The sequence below is a fragment of the Dama dama genome, chromosome 14 (assembly GCF_033118175.1).
Source record: "Dama dama isolate Ldn47 chromosome 14, ASM3311817v1, whole genome shotgun sequence".
Taxonomy (NCBI): Eukaryota; Metazoa; Chordata; class Mammalia; order Artiodactyla; family Cervidae; genus Dama; species Dama dama.
In genome coordinates, this window is record NC_083694.1 from 44424104 (window position 1) to 44436532 (window position 12429).

Consider the following 12429-nt stretch of genomic DNA (forward strand, 5'->3'; position numbering starts at 1 on the left):
GAGTTCCCTGTGCTCTGTAGTAGGTCCTTGTTGGTTATGGATATGTATATTTTTAAGGCTCTTGATACACTCTAAGTTACAGAGACAACCGCCTCTCAGCTGCAGTGACTGATAACTTTCCAGTAAGATAGTGTTCTTTCCGGCATGGTTTCATCAGCACTGCGTCTCACATCAATTGTTTTTTTTTTTTTTTAAATTTTGGGACTGGCTTTAAAAAATCTAAGACCACAGATCGCCAGTCCAGGTTGGATGCATGAGACAAGTGCTCGGGGCTGGTGCACTGGAATGACCCAGAGGGATGGGATGGGGAGGGAGGTGGGAGGAGGGTTCAGGATGGGGAACACATGTAAATCCATGGCTGAATCATGTCAATGTATGCCAAAAACCAGTACAATATTGTAATTAGCCTCCAACTAATAAAAATAATTGGGAAAAAAAAAAGAAAAAAAAGGATCCTAGAAAAAAAAAATCTAAGACCTTGTACCTCAATATTTAAATAATCATAAAAGTTTAGGAAGAGACAGAGAAGACCAAAACCAGAGAGATGACACAGATGGGGATGTAAAGGGGCAGACGCCCCCTGGGGGTGTGTTTGTAGGGGCAGCTGGCTTTGCCTTCTTCCTGCTGTGGTGGCCTTTGTTCTAGGGCCCGTGGAGAAGCCTCTCCAAATAGGTGTGATGCTCCCCCCTCGAGGCCGGGTTTCCACTTACCTGCTCAGCGTGGACGCTGGGCTGGATGCCAGGGGCCGCCCTCCCTTTCTGTCCTCACCCTCATGGAGCTCACGGTCTGGGTGCTTCTTGATAGGGATGGGACTTCCCTCTCATCTTCCCAACCCACCTTTGTTTCTGCTTATCACTGTGCCATGCTCACACGTTTGCTTGAGTGTTTCCACATGGTTCAGGGTGTCGTTTCTGTCGTTGACTTGCTCAGTTGTTTCTGACACTTGGGACCCCATGGACTGTAGCCTGCCAGGCTCCTCTGTCCATGGGAAGAATATTAGAGCAGGTTGCCATTTCCTCCTCCAAGGGGATCTTTCCCATCCAGGGATCGAACGTGCGTCTCTTGCATCTCCTGCATTGCAGGTGGATTCTTTATTGCTGAGCCATTGGGGAAGCCCATCGTTCAGGGTAAACATAAGGAAATGAGAAATGACATAGTTGGCCATGTTCTCGCTGGACAGGAAGCTGTGGGGAAGGGAACAGATGTCACCTTGCCTCTGGCAGCCTATGTGCCCTGGATAGCTGAGTTAGGAAATTTGTTTCTGGAAGACGTTTGGGGAGGAATTTGGACCAAATGAAATTTGCACTCATTTGATCTGTTTAGCATCTGGGCTTGGGCTGACGGGGCCTCTGGCTCTGAGTCCTGTCTGAGCGATGCCCACACCTTCTTGGTGCTCAGCCCTTGGCCTGGACCCCCGTGGGCGAGAGGGCCCTTCGGTGGTTGTGTTTCCACGGGTCATCCATCTGAGCCTCTTGTGTCTAGGAGATGCCCTCCGGAAGCCCCGCTTGCAGAAGTCTCTGACGTGCTACCTGGACGATGTGTTCTTCACGCTGTATCCCTCGCTGGAGAAGTTTGAGGAGGAGCTTCTGGAACTCGTGATCAGCGATCACTTCCGGGAGGTACAGTCCAGGGTTGGGGAGTTTAGTCTGAACGATGGGGAGGGAACAGCAGGCAGACTGGGAGATGCCGGCCTCCTGAGCCCCTGATGTGGGTGGTCACAGGGATGCCCCTGTTTCTGTCTTCTTGTCTCTTTGTGCCCAAAGAGGGGCACTAGCCCATTGTCTTAACTTTACTGCTGAGAGAGTGCTATTAACCTGAGACATTAATTAACATTCACTTTGACATATCTTAGGGGCTTTCCTCGTGGTGCAGTGGTAAGGAATTAGCCTGCCCACGCAGGAGATGTGAGTTTGATCCCTGGGTCAGGAAGATCCCCTGGAGTAGGAAATGGCAACCCACTCTAATATTCTTGCCTGGGAAATCCCATGGACAGAGGAGCCTGGTGGGCTACAGTCCATAGAGTCACAAAGAGTCGGACACGACTGAGTGACTGACACACACACACATGTTAATGTATCTTACGTGTGTGTGTGTTGCTCAGTCCTGTACAACTCTATGCGACCCCATGGACTATAACCCGCCAGGCTCCTCTTCCCATGGGATTCTCCAGGCCAGAATATTGGAGTGGATTGCCATGCCCTCCGCCAGGGGATCTTCCCAACTCAAGGATTGAACCCGGGTCTCCTGCATTGCAGGTGGACTCTACTGTCTGAGCCAGCAGGGAAGACCTAATGTATCTTAATCACTCCTCATTTAAAAGTAAATTAAATCACCAAATGAGCTTAGGGAAACCTATAAAATAGTCTACATTTACAAGGGACATTTTCAGAGTATATGAGGATATTTCCAAGGAGATGACTATAAATTTCAACCACTTTGGCTCACTGAAGTGGTTTTCTGGGAGGGGCACTCCCCCAGGCACTGCCCAGGTCTGCCTGCCTGCGTGACACCTTGTCCCCACATGGGCCCATGAGCACATGGCCCACTTTCCCACATATTCCGTATCCGGATCCTTGCACAATCCCTCTCAGGCTTCAGTCTCCGATCTGCTATCCTACCCAGCCGCCCTGCCAGAGCTGCGGGCAGCACCCCCATCCCCCCGCCCAGAGAGCTCTCTGGAGCACCACTCTGCTTTGTTTCTCTGGGTGCTTGGCCGTGGAGAGGACCTGGTGCACTTGCCTGTTAACTGAGGGACTGTCAGTCCCTGTCTGGAGTATTTGCACCAGGAGGACAGGGACTTGGTTCAAGTCAACACTGTACCTGATGTACCCCAAACAGTTGACATGTTGTTTAGTCTCTAGGTTGTGTCTGACTCTGCTACCCCATGGACTGCAGCTTGCTAGGCTCCCCTGTCCTTCAGCGTCTCCTGGAGTTTGCTCAAATTCATGTCCAGTGAGTTGTTATTTGTGAGAATGAATGATTCAGTCATCTGGCGTCCATCATGAAGTTAGCAATTATGAAGCTTGCAAATGATTAATTGCACACACACACAAATATGTGTTTATGCATGAATAAGGTGGAATTTTTTAAAAGATGGACTCTTTTTTTTCTGCTTTCTACCCACTCTACTCCAATATTTTGGCCACCTGATGTGACTCATTGGAAAAGACCCTAATGCTGGGAAAGATTGAAGGCAGGAGAAGAAGGGGGTGACAGAGGATAAGGTGGTTGGATGACATCACCGACTCAATGGACATGAGTTTAAGCAAATGCCGGGAGATGGTGAAGGGCAGGGAAGCCTGGCATGCTGTAGTCCATGGGGTCACAAAGATTCAGACATGACTTAGCGACTGAACAGCAACCCATTCTTGAAAATGTCGCTCCGTGTAACATAGTCCCAGAAGAAACAGAAATGCAAAGCAGAGAACTGAAACAACAGCAAACATTTTCTTGGTGTAGTTCCTGCTGTTTTCCTGTTGCTCAGAGTAGATTGTCTATATGACTACTGAGATGTTTAACGGTATCATTGTTGAATTTTATATGTTCCCATAAAGATCACTTTATTACATATTTATACTCTCTTTGTATTTTTGTTCCTATTCAGTCAGTAGATACTGTTTCTGCCCCCGTTTTATTCTCATTACTCAAATACTAATGGGCTGCATTTAGGTCAGTTCAGCATGATTAATGAGCAATGAAGAAAACTCAAAAATTCAGGGATCATTTTGCACCAATCACATAATTTAATAAACAATAATATCCTGGAGGAATATCCTTGCCCATTTGTTAGCATGCCTGTACATTTTTTGTTAAGATGAAACACTTTAATATCCAGAGATAACTTTGGGGCAGATTCCATTTTTATTGGATTATGATTACTGCTGCCCAATCCACCCCAAGTCTCAGGTGTCTGAGTCGGGGGAGGGCAGAGGTGTTGACACTCTCTGTGTTCAGCTTCTAAGCACCTCTGTCATTGTGTCATTGCCTGCCCTTGACTCTGGGGGCCCCTATACCCCAGAGCCTCAGATTCTGTTGGAGGAGCCGGGTCCCCTTGTTGCTAGTTTGCTGCATCTTGAGAATCATAGCTCAGCCTTGGAAAGTGAGATTTAGCTGATTTGGGAATCTAGGGGGCAATTCCTCTACAAGGTGATGCTATTTGAGGAACCCCCAAAGTACCAAGAAAGTGCCCTAAGGCCAACCTACCCTGATTGGATGGTACTTTACTAAGCTCCTTGGGTGGGCTTCCCTGGTGGCTCAGATGGTAAAGAATCCACCTGCAGTGCAGGTGACCCAGGTTTGATCCCTGGGTTGGGAAGATCCCCTGGAGAAAGGAAGGGCAACCCACTCCAGTATTCTTGCCTGGGAAATCCCATGGACAGAGGAGCCTGTCTGGCTACAGTCCATGGGATTGCAAAGAGTTGGACATGACTGAGCGGCTAACACTTTATCATGTTTTCACTAAGCTCCATCTGGTCTGGAATGTCTGACACCTCTAGTTTTGTCTCCCTGTCGGCCTCTCTGCTGGGGGCTTCTCTGGCGGGCTCCCGCCCCTGCTCTGCGCTGGCCTCACTCTGTGCTCTTCTAGGCGGGCAGCCCGCTGGACGTTGGCGCCCTGGAGATCCTGGAGCGGCGCCTGTGCGTGGGCGTGCACAATGGGTTGGGCTTCGTGCAGCGGCCGCAGGTCCTCGTGCTGGTGCCCGAGCTGGAGGTGGCCTTGACACGCTCTGCCAGCTTTAGCCGGAAGGTCGGCTCCTCTTCCAAGGCCAGGTATCTCCCCCTGGGGCCCTGGGTTTGGCCCCCTGTGGAGCTGGGCATCAGGGTGGGCACCCGACCAGGGATCAGAGTGAAAGGCTGTTGCTCTTTCATGTGAGGGATGCACTTTCCCAGCTGGGTTCTTCCCTGGTGCTTCTGTTTCCTCCCGCTCCATCATCTGGTCCACAGCAGACCTCAGCATCCTGCTGTTGGAAAGATCCTGTTTTTGTGCCCTGATGGTTTTGGGGTTAGTGTTACAGATGCTTCCAGCTGTGGAGCCCCCACACGCTTCCCTCCAAAAGTGTCCTGTGACCCTCACGTGACGGGGAACCGGAGGGCAGGAAGTTCTGCTGCTAGGTTCAGTCCCGGGCTCCTCAGATGACCATCAGAGATGTCCCCCAGCGGTGCCACATGTGAGGCTGGGCAGAAGCTGACCTTGGAGGGGGCGCCTTGCTGGAGACCCTCCGTCCTCCCATCCCTAGTGCTGGCAGTCAAGTATTGACTGCGGCACCTAAAAAACACTCTGGTTTGGGACATTCCCTTGGTGGCCAAACGCCCAGAAGAGCATGGGGGCAGTGCTCAGGGGGACTCATGCAGCCCCAGGGGCCCCAGGGCCTGAGCTGATGAGGGGTGCTGGGTGCCAGGCAGTGGGAGCCACCGCCTGATTCAACCCTTCTCTATGTTCTCGGCCCAGCTCTGGAAACCAGGCTCTGGTCCTGAGAAGCCGTCTCCGACTCCCTGAGATGGTCCGTCACCCCGCGTTCGCCGTTGTCTTCCAGCTGGAGTACGTGTTTAACAGCCCCTCGGGGGCGGACGGCAACGTAAGAACCACTGGGTTCCCACCCAGCGATGGGCTCCGAGCACGGAGGATAAGCATAGTCACCATTAATATTCTTTTGTTTAAAAGCAGTGTGATGATTATTAACGGTGTGGAGAACAAGCATGGAACGTGACTAGAAATCACTTCTTTCTGGTGATAGCTCTGTTCTGATCATTTCCTTCTTTATGGAAACAGTATGTTCTGCTGGCAGATGGTGTGAATAGTTCAGAAGGCAGCAGGCTTCATGATAACATTAATTCTAATTATTGAATCAATAATTATTTTGAAAAATGAGGCCATTTTAGTGCATTTTTCAAATGATACGAAGTGTGGTTAAGCTTGAATCTGCACAAGAGATGGATATTTTCTTTGATTGGACCTTGTATGTGCCTGTCTGAGAACCAAGAGCAAGAATTTATAGGCTTCAGTTGGAGAAAAGGTAGCAAAGAGACATCATTTACATCATTGATACAGATTTTTTAGAAAATCCAAACCATGCTATTCTTAACATTCAGGTTTTTGCTTGAAAAAGCAAATATCATTATTTATTTATTTTTTAAAAATTTTAAAACTTTGATATTGGAGTATAGCTGGTTAACAATGTTGTGATAGTTCCAGTTGGACATTGAAGGGACTCAACCATACACATATATGTATCCATTCTCCCCCAAACTCCCCTCTGTCCAGGCTGCCACGTAACACTGAGCAAAGTTCCCTGTGGTATACAGTAGGTCCTTGTTGGTTTTCCATTTTAAATATAGCAGTGTGTACATATCCATCCCAAACTCCCTAACTCTTCCCTCCATTCTTCCCTTCTGGCAACCATAAGTTCATCCTCTAAGCCTGTGAATCTGTTTCTGTTTTGTAATTAAGTTCATTTGTATCATTTCTTTTTAGATTCCACATATAAGGGATGTCATATGATATTTATCCTTCTCCTTCTCTGTCTAACTTACTTCCCTCCAGTATGACAATCTCCAGGTCCATCCATGTGGCTACTCGTGGTATTATTTCATTCTTTTATGGCTGAGTAGTATTCCATTGTATATATGTACCACATCTTCTTTATCCATTCATCTGTCAATGGACATTTATGCTGCTTTCTTGTCTTGGCTATCGAAAATAGTCCTGCAATGAACACTGGTGTGCATATGTCCTTCTGGACTAAGTTTTTCTCAGGGTATATGCCCAGGAGTGGGATTGCAGGGTTATATGGTAGTGGTAGTAGTGTTAGTCACTCAGTTGTGTCCAACTTTTTGCGACCCCATGGACTGCAGCCCACCAGGCCCCTCTGGTGGGATTCTCCAGGCAAGAATAGTGGAGTGGGTAGCTGTTCCCTTCTCCAGGGTATCTCCCTGACCCAGGGATTGAACTCGGCTCTTCTGCATTGCAGGCAGATTCTTTACCATCTGAGCCACCAGGGAAACATATGGTAGCTCTACTGAAAAAGAAAAGATCATTTAACAAGCAAATTAAGAATAAATAAAGGCCACAAGATGCCTTCTGTGGTGGTCAGTCTGCTTGCATCACTGTGCAGCTGATGGAAAAACAGGGGACAGACAGAGGGTGATCCTGGAGGCCTTCGGAAGGAGAATGGGGTATCAGCACAGCTGCTATGTTAGTTCCTGGTCCCCTCTGATGTCTGTTCCCCGTCGTGTAGTCAGGTGAGCTGACCCAGAGGTGGGTGTTCTGAGTGCAGCCGAACGAGTGATTTCCGTTGTTCTCACAAAGCTGTTGTTTCCAGCTCTGCTTTTCTTTCTTTGTTTCCAGAAGTTTCAGCCAACATGCAACTCTGTGCAGATAAGCTTGTCTGCATGGGGTGGGCAGAATTGGCTTAGGGTGGGGCTACAGCAGGAGGGAGGGGCTTCAGGGACTTCCCCACCCTGGAGAGGTGCAGGGTACCCCTGCTGTCTTGGGCTTGGGCTGGAGTCGATGCAGACGGAACCCCTGGAGGAGCAGCAGGCCTGATGCCTCTGTGGGGGGCTCCATGCCGCTCGCCACTCATTTACATGTAGATTGTGTCGCCTCGAGAACATTAATTATAATCCACTTGCTATTATAAAGTCCATGTGCTGAAACTGATATGACTTACCCAACACTTGATTATTATTATTTTTTAACTCTTCATTGAAATGCTCACCGGCTGGCAGGTGGGTCCGCCACGCGTTGTTGCTTCGTGGAGCTCTTGGAATGTGGCTTGTAATAGCTCATCAATTCTTTTTGATGTGGAGGTTTATCTTAACACGGAATATTGGATTCCATTTTACTGTCATCAAGTGTACTTTCTTCAGTGTAATCTGGAGAGGAAATGTTCTGGCGTCTGAAATGATTTTCTGCACAAATTACTTGCTGCGTGAAGCAGCGAGTATGGGGTTAGCATTCTGGCGGTGAGCGCTGACTCAGGCATTCCGGTCACGACCAAACTTAGATGTAGCGGAGAAGACAGCCCTGATGCTGCTGGCCTGGCTCTCATTCCCTCTGGCGTGTCCCAGGAGGGGATGCAGCCACAGGGGCTCCTGCAAGGTCAGGGCTTGGCCTTGGAGGGGGCGGGTCGCTGCCGGCTTGCTCCTGCTCCTCCTCGCAGTCCATTATGGAGCGTGTTTTCGGGGGCATTCAGCCTGCAAATCCCTTTTTACCTTTTCTTTCATTTTAAAAAGCTCTGTGGACATTCCATGTGTCAACAAAAGCAGTGTTGTTCAGTTGCTAAGTTGTGTCCAACTCTGTGACCCCCTGGATTGCAGCAGCATGCCAGGCTGTTCTGTCTTTCACTTATCTTGCGGAGTTTGCTCATATTCATGTCCATTGAATTGGTGATGCCATCCAACCATCCCACTTTCTGCCTTCCTTTTTTACTCTTGCCTTCAATCTTTCCCAGCCTCAGGGTCTTTTCCAGTGAGTCGGCTCTTGGCTCTTCGCATCAGGTGGCCAAAGTACTGGAGCTCCAGTTTCAGCATCAGTATGATTTTGTGGGGACCACAGACATTCAGTCCATGACATCATGTAAATGCTAAAACATGTTTTGATGTAGTTAAATGTATCAGTCTCTTCTTCTCTTGCATCTGGATTTTGAATTGTAGTGAAAAAGCCTTTCCCTACTCCTGTAGAAGAAGAATTCATCCTTGTTTTCTCTTAGTATGGGTGCAGTTACCATGTTTATGTTTAGATCGCATTTGTGGTGTGAGGAATAGATCTCATTTCATCTTTGTACAGTGTCCTTCCAGTTGTCCCGATGCTACTTATTATAAGTCCTTTGTGCCCAGTGATTTTAGCTTCTTTCAATCGTACACGAGATCTCTGTTTAGGAAATGGCTACCCGCTCCATTACTCTTGCCTGGAGAATCTCATGGACAGAGGAGCCTGGTGGGCTACAGTCCGTGAGGTCGCAAAGAGTCGGGCACAACTGAGAGACTGAGCGCACACACACCCCCCCCCCCCCCCCCACCCAGACCTCAGTTCTGCCCGGGGCCGCTCTGTCTGTTCTGTGCTGGGAGCGCAGCATGGTGGTGGGGGCCCCACGGCTGCTGGGTCACTCGGTGGTGCAGCAATCTGCAGCCCCTTCCCTTCATGGCTCCTATGGCTCTGCCTGCATTTGCTTTTCCCAAGAAACCTCAGTATCAACAGGTCCGGCTCCGTAGAGAGAGTTTACTGGTGTTTTTGGGAGTGCATTACATTTATTAACTAACTAGAGAGAATTGACGTGTTGTGGAAGTTGTGATGTCCTAACTGGGCAGAAGGGAAGTCTCTCTGCTTGTCCGCTTCTGTTTTGGTGTATTTGGGGGTGATTTTAAAATAGGATCGTTTGTGCTCAGGTGTGTCTTACTCTTTGCAACCCCATGAACTGTAGCCTGCCAGGCTCCTCTGTCCATAGGATTTCCCAGGCGCAAATACTGGAGCGGGTAGCCATTCCCTTCTCTAGGGGATCTTCCCAGCCCAGGGGTCATACCTGTGTCTCCTGCATTGGCAGGCAGATTCTTTACCATTAGTGTGGCCTGGGTAGCCCCCAGATGGGTTTACAGTGTAGATTTTAAACAGCTTGAATAGCTCTTACTAAGTTTATTCACAGATATTTAATTTTTGTGCTGCTGTTTTAAGTGGAATTTTCTCTCCCAGGTATTCTAACTTAACACCACGGGTTTTCTTTTTGTGTAGAGTCATTAAACAGTTTTTTTTTTTGTTTTTTTTTTTTTTTTTAAAACCAGCACCTTCTATAGCTTTTGTCATATACCTCACTGTTTTTTATTTTTTTCAATATTCGTTTATTTGGCTGTGCCGAGTCCTAGTTGCGACATGTGAGATCTTTAGCTGTGACATATGGGACCTAGTTCTCTGACCAGGGATGGAACCTGGGCCTCTTTGTGCTGGGAGTGCAGAGTCTTAATCACTGGACCACGGGGGAAGTCCCCCTCACTGTTTTTTAAATTCTACTTTATTTTGACGTCATTACAGATTCACATGCTGTTGTAAGAAATAAGCAGAGTGATCCCATGTCCTTTTTCCAGTTGGCCCCAGTGGTAAAGCTGTCTTTTGGCTTTAAGTCCAGCTGGCCCACTTCGTCTTTCAGGCGTTGTGTGTTCTGCACGGCCTCTGCCTGGCTGACCTTGGGGCTGCTCCCCTTGATCCTCTCCCCTGTGTGCCCCTCCGCTTGTCCTGCGTGTATCTGTGTTGTCCACTCCCCTCTCGCTGTGCTCAGAATTTCTAGGGGTGGAGGGCTCTAGGCTGTGGGCAGCTTCAATTCTTTCCCCAGTGCAGGTGAGCTGCCTTCTCCTGAGACACCTAGGAGCCCTTCATAGAAAAACTAGGACTGGCTTTCATTCCCAGGGGTAGCTGCTACACCTACATCTCAGGCTGTGGGGTTCCCTGCATTGAGGTCACAGCCCCATGGAGTAGAGGGGCCATGCCCATGGGAAGGGGTGCCAGGTCGCTAAGCCTGAGCCCCATTGTCACTGGCTCTGTAGGACCCAGTGGGAGATACGGGGAAGGGAAGCAGACCTAGGCAAGGGGCAAGTTCTCTGGAGAAGCAGATGCAAAGGCCCTGGGGTAGCCACATGCTGGTCTCTGGGCTGCAGACTCTGAAGGGCAAGAGGCTGCCCACCTGTCTACCTCACCACTCTCAGCCCCACTCATGATGGTTACCCTGTTGCTCCTTTCAAGCCTTGTTGAGTTGATACCTTTTTTTCCAAAGAGGACCAGAATGTTATGAGCCCGTTAGCCAGCATGCAGAGTAATTCTAGGTTGTAGAACTTCCTTAAAACCATACCCCATTGTTTTTCATTGCACATGTGTGTGTTTAAAAGTAATTACTGTACTCCGTAGAAGGAAATGAAAATATTGCCTGCCAAGTGATTACTGGGCTTTTAAATGACTCTGCGTATACTGTGTCGTATACGAGCAGATTAAACGACTTTAATTACACATCCTTAGGTTTCCTTTTCCAGCCTGGATGTGTGAGGAGGAAATTATTCTGCAGCAGCTGCTGAGTTCACTGTGTGTCAAGTTTGGAAAAGGTTTTGGCGTATAATCAATCCATTTCTGGAAGGAATGACTTCGGGCTGATGGTCTGTGGTCAGTGAGCCTTCTCTTTGGCTAGTGGTCCTGGGGGCCTTGTGCTCCTTGGCAGGAAGGAGGACAGAGTCCCTGGTCCTGAGTGCATGTTTCTTTCCTAACTCTGCCCCTTGGATGGGTTTCAGGCTCTCAGGCCTTGTGAAGTTCTCAGTGGTCAGGCACCCAGGGTGCTATAAAGAGGACATGGAAACAGTCACCTTATACTTAGGTGTTGCCCATGGCCCAGCCCTGAGACTCCAGAGCTGCTGGCTGCCAATGTGGGCCAGCCTGGCTTCCATGCAGGTGGAAGCATCTTGGTCTGTGCTGCCCAGGTCAGGCCTGGGCCTACTCTCCGTGGGCGGCTGCAAACCCTCCGTGGTTGGCATTTGTGAGCTGTGTGGAGGGTCACGTGGGCCAGTGCATGTGGTGGACACCCCAGAAGGGGCCTGTGCCCACCTGGGCTGGGCTGCCTTCTGCCCGGCTCCTCTATCTGTCCCAAGGTTCCTAAATCTCTCTCTGTCTCTCAGCTCCCTGTCCCCTGCCTCCCATCCTGTGATGGGCCTGCTGTTGGGGATGTTTGGACACCTTCTGACATCACAGTTTGCTTTTCTCATTTGTGTTCACCAGGGGCCCTGGTGTGGCTGCCTCCATTGGGGTGTGGGGTTCCAATTCTGTCTCTGGAGGTGGCCTCAGGCCAGGGAAACCCCACCCCATGGGTGCCCCATCACCTCTGCAGTGTGTTTCTGGGCTTTGGGCTGTGGTACCTAGAGTTGGCATGGAGGGGGCTCAGCAGGTGACACGGGGCCCTTCCAGGAGGAAAAAGTTCTCACTGAAGATCTAGACAAAAGTCAACTGTGTGAAACATTCAGAAATGTTTGCCTGCCTTGGGGGAAGTTCTGAGCTGGTCTGGGGACAGCGGCCGAGGGGAGCCCCTCCCTCAGTCTCCTGGGGTGGCCTGAACAGACTGCCCTGAACGCCTTGGCTTAAAACAGCAGACATCTATTGTCTCCCAGCCCTGGATCCAGAATTGATTCCACTTGGCTGAAATCGAGGCATCAGGAGGGGCTTGCTCCCTACGAAGGCTCCAAGGAGCATCCTTCCTGCCTCTCCTAGGTTTTGTTCCTGGGCTTCGGCCACATCGCTCCAGCCTCTGCCTCCGTCTTCACGTGGCCTTCCCTCTGTGCGTCTCCCTCTGTTTTTCTGTCTCGGGTCTCTCTCTCCTGCTCTTGTACTAACACCTGTCACTAGGTTTAGGGCCTGCCTGGATCATTAGGTCTCATCATCTCGTGGTACTCAGTTACCTCTGCATGGACCTT

The 12429-nt window shown here is 49.6% G+C and overlaps 1 protein-coding gene across 1 annotated transcript in view; it reads left to right on the plus strand.

Moving 5' to 3' along the window:
* Positions 1 to 12429, plus strand: part of NPHP4 (nephrocystin 4) — a 137023-nt gene that overhangs the window by 38852 nt on the left and 85742 nt on the right. The window contains exons 8-10 of the mRNA XM_061160531.1: positions 1483 to 1619; positions 4586 to 4767; positions 5447 to 5573. Coding sequence (XP_061016514.1) covers positions 1483 to 1619; positions 4586 to 4767; positions 5447 to 5573 — 446 coding nt within the window. The remainder of the gene's footprint in view (positions 1 to 1482; positions 1620 to 4585; positions 4768 to 5446; positions 5574 to 12429) is intronic.